The following is a 10,864-nucleotide window of genomic DNA, read 5'->3' on the forward strand; positions in this document are numbered from 1 at the left end:
CAATACTGCTAACCTTAGCTTATGATTAACGTAAATATCGGGTTTAATTGCGCCTTTATTCGACCCAGACGTTATACAAGTATACGTTTAACATTAAAGACATATCACAATCTAACAATTTCATGTATCTATCCTAGGTCAAATATATCTTATGTTCGACCTACAATGTCGGCCTACGGCTTATACTAGCTAACGTTATCGAGTGGGTCACTTGTATTATTTGTACTGCGTATGTACAATGGTTTCTTACTATGTTTTATATTAGTATAAAATATACGTTAACATCGGATGCGGGGTGTTAACCTGGTTTAGGGTGTTCAAATAAACCACAAGAAGCTCGTTATTTTGATAGAAAGTCGAAACTGTACGACTTACCACACGTTGCACTTTTCACTCGAGCGAAGAACGGTGCTTGTTAGCCACTAAGCTAATTAGCGCGCACAGACAAACGGATAGCGCGCGCGGGATAATGAAAAAAAAAAGATTATCGAAAAATATCCTTTCAAAAAGCTGCCTCACGTTAAAAATAAAATGACTGCACAGAGCTAATTACGAATATCTGATTCGATGTAAAAAGATTAATCCGTCTTTTCAGATCTGGAAATGTCGCCCTTTGAATGAGACCTTCGCTACCTCATGTGTAGAACTTGCTCGTGCCGGTTTACAGAACAGGGGTTCCTTTTTTATTGGATACACCCTTCAGGAAGCGCCGCCCAGCTGTCAGCAAGACTTGTTTTTTTTGTTTTTTTGTTTTTACTCATGACGCGTTCAGTGGGTGGGCGTTGTACTCGTCACGAGGATCCACCTCTCAGCGAAGACTCCTTATAGGCTACACCATTACTTTTCTCTTTCCGATATTCTTCTTTGATTTATAATTGGGCACAAACGCCTGTAATAGCACACCACTCACTACACTACACTGCTGAAATAACCGTTACATGATAGGCGGCTATCGATTTCTGTAGTATTTGGATGCTTCACTCACATACATAGCCATCACCTACACATACATTACAGTACACCTACGTACTGTAACTACCTAGAGCTGTAAGATGTTCACACACCGGTGGAATGTACTTAAGGACATTCATTTAATTACTGTACTTCCAAGTATTTTCATGATGTCCTACATTATGAAGAGAGTATAAACTGTGTACAATTATATACAAAACCTATGGTGAGCTTTTAAAATAAAATGTATTGTTATAGGTTAATCCACAGCATTTAAGTTAAATTCTACCTCAGCCAGCTGCAACATGCAACAAAATGTCACACACACATTAATGTACCACTTAACAAAAATATATAGACAATATAACACTTGACAAGAGATATTTTTCTGCATAATGAGTACTCTTATTTTTAACATTTTAAGTGTATTGTATTGTTAATACTTAAGCTATATAATGAACATTTTGAAAGCAGCACGTTTGATTGTAAAGAACCGTTTTTACACTGTGGTGTGGTTTATCCAACTCGAGACTCGTAACTCGTGACCACATTTCAGACATAACCTGGCAGGGAAATCAGTGACATTAGTATATTATTTAACAGGATTTCTGAGATTTAGCAGTGCAAACTTGTATTGTGTTTTCTGACCAGAAAACAAAAGGTAAACAGAGGTATAGTGTGGGCTTATTGCTATCCTGTAATTATACTAGATCTGATGCTGTTCCTTTGGCGCTGAGCTATCAGGCAGAGTGAACAGACAGCCATTGTGCAACTCTAACTGCAGATGAACAGGGGTACATCCTGAAAAGACAAAAGGACAGAGAAGTTCTGCTTTATTTACAGTTTCTCCTCATTCATTTTTAAGGAAAAGCAGACAGAAAGGAAACTTACAACGCACTAAGGAAACGAAAGGAGGTTGGGGGGGACTTTATAAACATAAATGAGCTTCTTTAAAGGTTGTACAAGTTAAACAACATAACTAGCGTACAAACAACAGTGATAAATGCTTGTCGGGGAAGGACATCTTTGGTGACATTAGTATATTAGATAGAAACCACTGCTTTAAAATGAGAACCAAATATCCCATGTTGTCACATTGCAACACAATGTCAAATGTCAGTGTCAAACAATGTCACATCAAAACAGTGCATTAAAACAAAAAACACCCAGATGTGGTGATGTTAACTGCATCACTGAAGACTTGTCTTCATTCAAGTGCATGCGACCGAAAATAATATTCACATTCACTCTCTAACAAAAGTTGTTTTCTTTGGTGACGTTTGTTTTATTATGTCCAAATGAGACGTGGTTTGCTGAATAGAAGAAGTGCTCAATAAGCAGAGCAAATTACGTTTGGCTGATTAATTGTTTAGCCATTTTGTATATGAATGACAGAAACGAATCTATCCGTGGGAATTAGCTGAACAGGCGCACACCACAAAAGGGTATTTATTACATGGGATCATGTTGTAGTAACAGCACATATAATTATTATTTTATTCACTTCCTTCATTTTATCTCTGCACTTGACGTCGCTCTTGGATCATGGAAAATTTCCCCATTCCCCAGTCGGCCACGATCTCTTATAATTACGATTCTCGTCATAGCTCCTGAAGGCAGCACTTCACAAACGAGGGAGTGGCGACTGCATCTGTTTCAGAACCAGTCGTTGTGGGGGGTTCAAACCCAATTTTCCAGAAGTGTATTCATAATTTAAAAAGGTCTTCTTAAACTCTCTCTTCAGTGAAACATAGAAGTCACTCACATTATTAATAAGCCTCCCTTTTTCTCTCATGGCAGGATTCAGAAAGGTGACCTTGAATTAATAAAATATTATAGGGAACTGTCAATGTCAGAAGAGAATTTATTATGAATTCATGTTTCTGATATTTGTTTTTCTGGTTCCATACAACATAGACCCAATTCAACCGCGCTCGAAAATACAGTTTAGGCTGCTTATTTATTTATTTATTTATTTATTTATTTATTTTTAAATACCCTTTAAGTTCAGTGGTTAAACGTCAGATGACAGAAGGGACGTCTGATTGGATATAATCATTTCATTTAATGCAGAGCAGCCTAAGTTCTGTTGGCAAATCAAGGGATCAAGGTCATTCTTTTGTCATTTTACAGCATGGGGTTGTCCAATGAAATGTAAGCTATTAGGCCCACCATTGCTACAGAGAGAGAGAACATACAAATAAATTCATTAGGAATAGAATAGAATAAAATAAAACATTTTTATACAGTCGTTTATATACATTGTTATTTATATACACCTATATATATATATACATGTATATAAATATACATAAATAATATAAACATATAAACAACTCTATGTGTGCATAAACACTTTAGAAGTTCCTGGAGCAGAACCAACTGATGATTGGGCGGATTTGTTTGCTTTGGAAATAACCAAACTGTGATAGAAGCACATGATTGTTGCTCAGCTTTCAAGAGCTTTCATGAGTAATACACATGTGACTTCAAAGAAAAGATGATGAATCCAGCTAACACAGGGCTTCTTAGGCTATTATTATATTATATTAGGCTGCACAAGATAAATGAATGAATGGCTGGATGCACAAACGGAAATCCAATACATGCTGCTTGCACTGTTTGTCTTGGGAGCTTAATGATACCATACAACGTTTTCAGTGTTAAGTGCAGTCCATACAGTACATATGTTGATCAAAAGCAATGATGCCAGGTCACTGATCTATCTATGTTTAAGCTTTATTTGTGTTGTTTTTAACTATGAACAAAGACCTCAGGCTCAGATTAATATTCTAGACGATTCTAGAGTTAGTTATTCGAGGCCACGTCTATGTTCTCTACGTGGTTAAATAGCGCCATCTGGTGTATATTAAATTAATAACGAATTTAATAACGTTTTTGTACCGTCATCTCCGGACACTTTCAGAGATGTATATAAAATACTTTACTTTGAATAATAATTTGTGTCTGACCTGGTTTTTCCACAAAGGGTGAAATGATCTTTTTAAAATCCTTAACATTACATGTACTCCCTTCTCCTTCATTTATAATTCAAGAATATATGATTATGTAATTATTATGTAATTATGTATTAACTGTCGCACACAACATGTTTCTTACTTCACTAAAAAGTCAGTTCTCAGTGCATGTGCTCTGGAGGCTTCAAGTTTCCACGTCACCCTTGCTGCATATTGGACCAGGCTGGCTTCCACACTAGTTGTAATGTCGCAAATCATTTTTGTGGGCCAATAACTCAAAGTTGTATTTTCTGTGACACAGACTAACTTCACGCTTTCAAAAGATAAGGTAAAAACATCATGCTAGTGCCAAACTCTGCGCCTACAGAATTCTGCACACTGAAGTTCAAACACAGAACTGTGGGAACAAGAAGCAAAAATGTGTTTTTGAAGGGGCCATTCAGGTGAGAGAACAAATACAAAGTAATTCAGAAAGAACTATTTATCACGAAAGTATTATCAGGTCACATGCATTTTGAAATTGTAATCTATCAGCAAGGTCAGTATAAAAACAAACTAATTAATGTTTTTAGCCAGTAGCACACATATACATACTTCCTGCCATTAAAATGTGATAATTTTGCCAAAAAAAAACTGCGACCCCTGTGTCGTGAAATTGTGCCTGCTGAAACAGTTCTGCTCAACTACAATAAAATACACGCGGTGAGTCCTTGCTCAATATTTGTGACTTTGGACTTTAATGTTGAACCTCGCCGCTGGGGGGCGAATCTAACTTCCTGTATAGGTTCAGCCACAGCCCTGTGTCGGGACTATGAATGGACGAAACTGACCCCAGACGAGAGTTGAAACTTTTTCCTACTGAACTACTACAGCTAACCTAAGTAGATGTGACGCAAAATCTGATCCCAGTTGATGGAGAAGCTTGGTAGACACGTAAAATTGGACAAGCGCACATGCTGGTACCGGAGCAGTTAAAATTTAGACAGGCTTCCGTTAGAACCAATCAAAATGCGCGCTCGAAAAAATTATGTCCAATTAACGCCCGTTTTGCAATTTGTAAGGCGGGCTTCCCGAGTGGGCGTGTGAGAGACAGTACCAAGCGGAGGTCAAATCCACTGGCGGAGTTGGAAATACGCGTGGCTGTCTCCGGGATAGAGACAAGTAACGTTAGATAATTCAGTTAGCGATACGGTAGATTATATACTTTACAGTGCAGTTATTAGAGATTCGATTCAGAAAGAAGTCTAGCGGTGTCGACGTGTAGTTTGTCCGTGTCGTGCTAGCAGGCAGTAAACAGACATCACGTTAGCTAACACTAATGCTAACACATGTCGCGTGCACAGCTCGTTAAGTAGCATTACAACCAGAGTAAAATGATGACTTTTGCTCGTCAAAAGTCCATATTATCATCTCTCTAAATCTAATGCATGGTGCATCTTCGCAGAACGATAGCGTTGGCTGCTAATACGTTAGCTAGCTTCTGATCTTCGCTGTCATCTATTTTGTCTTTGGAAACTTGTCACGGTCACAGCTGTCATGTTTCACTCCGTTCCTCGTCGCCCGATCTGTGAGATCGGTGTAAATACAATAAGGCTTCAAAGCAGCAGATCATTCAAGCGGACCGTCGAGGAGGGCAGAGGAAAGCTTGAAAGCGTTCCGTGGCTGGGCAGAGGCATGGGCCTGCTGTTGGCCTGGCTTCAGAGGGCAAGTGTTGGTGTTAGTGAAGCTGCGGGATCTGGCCCAAAGAGGAAGGGCTTGCTCTCCATTTTGGCGGACCACTGCAGCTTTGTGACAGGACAGAGGCTCCGACGTGCTTGTCAGATCGGGGAGCTTTACTCAAACCTGTACTCTGAGCGGACCAGGCGGACCCTTGTTGGGAACATATGGCGCAGATTTCAGAGCAAGCACGCCCCGACAGGGAGACTTATCGCAGCCATGGCTGGTATCTTCATGTGGGACAAGGAGAAGATTCAGGATGAGGAAATTCGCAGGTTTGAATTTTTTTTAAATACTCATTTGAATGTATTTGTTTTTATAAGTACGGTTGGATGACAAATTACGAGCCTAAGAACCTGGAAATAAAAAACCTGGATAAAAGACAAAGGCAGATGCTTCTATTCAGGAAATCACTGAATGGTGCTTCACCACCTTACTAAAACACCAAATATAGGGTTTCTATGAAATTGTCACCCTTTTACATGTGTAATGTAGCATGTCATTGATGTGACACTATGATCTGTGATGTTATCTGTGCAGTATGCTGAACATCTTGCCCTCTTGCTTGTATATCCGACGTAGATGTGGACTTGAACTGCAGGCACTGGATGCTGTGAAAAATATAAGCACAGCTTCAGGGACAGTGGTTGGACAGCTCGAACCTGGCTGGGAAGTGGTGATGGAGAAGAAGAACTTCAAAGTGTGGAAGCGCCCTATACCCAACAGTCACCTTTATGAATACAGAGGTCAGCCAGCTCACAATCTCACATGTGTAACTACATGTCTGAAACACAAATATAGAACACATTCAGCTTTCTCTGAGTTACTGTTGTGCTTTGGGGTTTCCCCTGTCACTTTGGTGGTGACGGTAATGGTATGATTTGACTGAACACTCATCATTCTTTTATTTATCTTTTAATTGCAGTTTTGGGCTCCTATGATGATGTCACCCCAAGACAGTTCTTCAATGTACAGGTACAGACTTTCAAATCTTCTAAGGTGATGCTTTGAATATGTCAGTCTGTGGCACTCTCAATTGATGTTCAGAGTTTTGGGTGTGCTGCAGACTCTCATGAACTATAGAAAGTCTTTGCATTGCTGAAATAAAATTGTTACTAAATGCAAATGGTATTGATAGTAATTTGGCTTAAAATTTAATGTTTTTATTTTTATGGATCGTGTTTTTGGTATGTTTATGGAAGCTTCCTTTGCCTTTCCATTACCAAGCCAGTCTTGCACAACTAATTTGTTTGTCCTGTATGTGTCCTGCACAGACGCAACTGTAAAACTCACTCTAGGTGCTATATTAGGCACCTTACCCTTGACTTGTACTTTCCCCTTTCCCCTAGTTGGACACAGAGTACAGGAAGAAGTGGGATTCTCTGGTTATCAAGCTTGAAGTGGTGGACAGAGATGCCAGTACAGGCTCTGAAGTTGTGCACTGGGCTACACACTTTCCTGTGAGTTTCTGTTTCCTGTTTTGCCTAAATAGACGAGACTGTTTGTGTATACATAAAGAGCTTCTCCTTTTTCCTCCTTCTTTTTGTATTAGCAAAATATAACCTTGGCTTATCATAGGGTCAAGTGCAACTATTAGCCAAGTTATAGTTTATTTAGCAGTTTTTATTTTAGGCTGTCAGCTGTTATTTAATCTCTACCTGTTACTTAATCTTTGTTTACAGTATCCCATGTACTCAAGGGACTATGTGTACGTGCGTCGCTATGATGTTGACCTTGAAAACAACCTAATGATCCTGGTATCCAGGTAAGACTTCAAAATAATTTGTTTCTGGTGTCAGATATGGTTTGTTTTTTGACAAATTACTTGTAAATGAGTAATATGTCTGTATACATTTTCCTTTCTTATCTCTGTTGTATAGAGCTGTGCAGCATCCCAGAATCCCAGAGACCCAGGAATTTGTGAGAGTCCATTCATACCAGTCAAAGATGGTCATCCGCCCTCACAAGTCCTTTGATGAGGTTTGTGATTATTGTTTTGCTGCATAGATCAATGCAATTGATGGTGTCCTGGGTTTTGTAGCCGCTGAGTGAGACTTGTGTGTTTTCATTTACAGAATGGATTTGATTACCTTCTGACCTACAGTGACAACCCTCAGACTGTCTTTCCCCGGTACTGTGTGAGCTGGATGGTGTCAAGTGGTGAGTTTTTTTCACTGGTTGAAATAGTTAGAGCTGAATTTAAAAATAATCATGTTTCATTTTTTCATTTCAAATTTATTTATTTATTTTTTTGAGTCCAACATTCAGAGATGTTCAATTTACAACAACATTAGGCAGCAAATTCTTTATGCTTAAGCTGGATCAGGCAAATGTTACATTTTTGCTTGCTGTTACAATCACATTTATGTGCATTTATATACTTTGCAAATGTGTTTTTCCTTGAATGTGTCATTTTTTCCTACCAAGTATGTGTATTCTGCCCTGATGATAAGGAGGCTCTCTCTCCCTTTGCACCTGGCAGGTATGCCTGATTTCCTGGACAAGCTGCATAATGCTGCTTTGAGGGCCAAGAACTTAGAAATGGGTATACACGACTACGCAGGTGTCATTAAACCCAGCGATAGCAACCGCCAGCCGAGCCAGGAGCGCCTCAGTGGAGAAAACCCACATGCGGGTGGTCCTGGACAGATCTACGCTTGAGATGGATGTTTCATAGACCAGGGGTTTAATTGGTGTGTTGTCATTTGCCCTTGAGCCCCAGATAAACCCTCCAGCCCAACTTTTTTTGGGTACATTGCGTGATCTGCAAATGGAAGTTGCAACCTGCTTTGGTAGAAATATTGTGTCCATCGACAGACATGGCTATATTGGTTGTAGATGATGTGAGACAAGAACAATGGACTATTTTGATGACAGCATTTCCTTTTTTTGGAGAAAATGTTGCCATGGATGTTTTCATCCAGACTTGCTGACAGTGGCATTACTTTTCCTTAGCCAGGCAATGCCACGTGAAATTTTTTGCCTCCTTTGGTAACTGCTGTATGTATGTCTTTGAACTGTTGGTAAGATTCAGCCAAAATTCCCAACTGTAGAGACGCTTTTGCCAAAGCACGGTTTCTCCCAGTTTAATGTTCCGTGTCCTGTCTTTATTGTTTGACAAGACTTCATTTCAAAGGCTTTGCAAACTATGGTTGGCCATGTCACTATATTGGTGTCTGTCTTGATTTCAGCAAGATGTTGTGGAAATGGTTGTTCAGTATTTGACCGAACTGTAGGTGTAACTGGCTTCTGGTTGATATTTTTACTGAAACCTAAAACTGCAGCCAAGATTCCTGCACTGACGGATGAAGAATTGAAGCCTCTGTGGGGAACACTTTCTAATGATTTTCTTCATTTTCATGGATTTAAAGCAAGTGGTTTCCTCTCTGCTTGCAGCTTGAGTGATTGATCTTCAGATGATCGGACGGGAAGGATTAAAATGTTTTCAGAAAATTTGTCTGCAGAATTTAAAATGATAACTTGAAGGCTGGTGGCATTGTTTCGCTGTCAGCACAGTTGACTTTTTACACTGTCTATGTCGCTGTGCTTATTTGAAACTGCTAGCCTTGACAAAACGGCCTTCTGATGATAAACCAGTCCTTCAGCATTAGGAGTATAGTGTCTTATAACAACCACATAAATCCTCAGATATACAAAGGTACTAATGCACTTCATTTAGTTTAACTAGCAAGGCAACTCTAAAGAGGCAGATTTTAATAAACCAGTGTCCTTTTTAGAGGAATGTAGATTACTTGTGCCACATCACAATCCATTTATGTTTGACAAGAAGGATCGTCCCATTTCAGCTCAGAAATTCTTTCATTGTACTGGTATTCACAACTGTTTTAGCAATCTTCACTAAAGTTTGCACTGTTGGAGTGGGTGTATGTGTTTTCTACATTACTTTTGATCTTGTACATTTGCGAAAACATGACTGGAAACTCTCTGTTCTCACGAGTAATGACAAGCTCTTTAACGTGTATGTCCTTCATAGTAGTTCTTTTTTTTGTTGTTATTATTAATGTAAGTCCTACTGATACTCCAAAGAATTCATCCTTCCGAGTCATCCTTTTTTTTTTGTTAAATGTAAGCAGGGGGTGTTACGAATGTACAGGGAGCATCACATGCTGTGTAATAAAACATCTAACGAAGAACACTGTTTACAGCCGACAATTTGGCACGAATATCTTGAAATCCATTAGTGTTCAAAAACATCTCACCTTGTACTGATGTTTAGTGTCATATTTGTTGTGGGTGATCACCTGCAATTACTGTCTCAAGATAAAGCACTAAAGTGAGATCCACGTTTGTGACATTTTTCTCACTTGTATCAAGTATTAATGTCCCAACTTTGTCAAACGTATAATTCTATAGCGAAGTACTTTTAAATTTTAAACAAAGCCAATGTAGTAGATGTATTGAAAGTGTGAGAGAGGAAATTAAATGCTTGATTTTGATATTTACCTCTTGTGTGGTCGAACAAAATGGAGACTTTAGGGAGGTCACGATAACCCAACTAAACATTATGCAATGCTTGCTTATGTTGAGCTTGTGATTGTAACATTTTTAGTGCTCTGTCATTTGAAGACACCTGTGTGCTGCCTGCAGGAGTCTAAAGTAGTGGTCACATACTGTTTTTGTTTTCAATCTGCAGGCAGTAGAACTGATTTGTTGTGATTAGCTACCACATGTGAATTACATTAGCAACAGAAAAGTTAATTGTGTGAATATGAGCTGATGCACTTGTTACCCTGTGATTTCAATAATTATTCAAATGGATGAGCAACTAAACTGTTCAAATAAACAGATTTTCATGCGTGTCTTACAGTGTTGAATTGTTGATTGCAGGGCGTTTTTGGTTGTGCCCTTGTTTTGTTGGCGGATGGGGTGATTAACATTGTTTATGTGCAAAGCAGACGCCGTAGTCCAGTCTAATGGGATAATTGGTAAACCCTGTATTCCCTGTCTGGGCATAAGGTCAGTGACAGACAGATGGAGAGGCTCCACAGTTTACTCAAAGCATTTGTCTGCTCAACTGATGAGCTTGGAACAAGACTAAGTCCACAAGACTGGAACTGTATTCCAGAATCAGTAGAGTATTTCAAAGATACTAAGTGTACTGTTTTAGTTGGCAGTATGCAAAACATACTACATTTTATGAGAAGGAAATGATTCGGTGTATGTGACACTGGTTGTCATTCAAGCTCCAGCTTGTAACG

At 39.1% G+C, this 10,864-nt stretch overlaps 1 protein-coding gene across 1 annotated transcript; it reads left to right on the forward strand.

Moving 5' to 3' along the window:
- The first annotated feature begins 4,997 nt into the window (after positions 1–4,997).
- Positions 4,998–10,470, forward strand: stard7 (StAR-related lipid transfer (START) domain containing 7). Its single transcript, XM_046375451.1, has 8 exons — positions 4,998–5,920; positions 6,228–6,391; positions 6,571–6,620; positions 6,995–7,105; positions 7,328–7,410; positions 7,526–7,625; positions 7,721–7,805; positions 8,128–10,470. Exons 1-8 carry the CDS (start codon positions 5,466–5,468, stop codon positions 8,304–8,306), a joined length of 1,227 nt encoding a protein of 408 aa, XP_046231407.1. The 5' UTR covers positions 4,998–5,465; the 3' UTR covers positions 8,307–10,470.
- Positions 10,471–10,864: the final 394 nt, after the last annotated feature.

This window comes from Scatophagus argus, chromosome 20 (assembly GCF_020382885.2).
Source record: "Scatophagus argus isolate fScaArg1 chromosome 20, fScaArg1.pri, whole genome shotgun sequence".
Lineage (NCBI taxonomy): Eukaryota > Metazoa > Chordata > Actinopteri > Scatophagidae > Scatophagus > Scatophagus argus.

Bases quoted from the DNA above. Each gene is read 5' to 3' on its own strand.
- stard7 (XM_046375451.1), top strand. From the start codon at position 5,466: ATGTTTCACTCCGTTCCTCGTCGCCCGATCTGTGAGATCGGTGTAAAT. The intron at 7,106-7,327 runs GTGAGTTTCTGT...CTTTGTTTACAG, and splicing joins ACTGGGCTACACACTTTCCT to TATCCCATGTACTCAAGGGA. The intron at 7,806-8,127 runs GTGAGTTTTTTT...TGCACCTGGCAG, and splicing joins GAGCTGGATGGTGTCAAGTG to GTATGCCTGATTTCCTGGAC.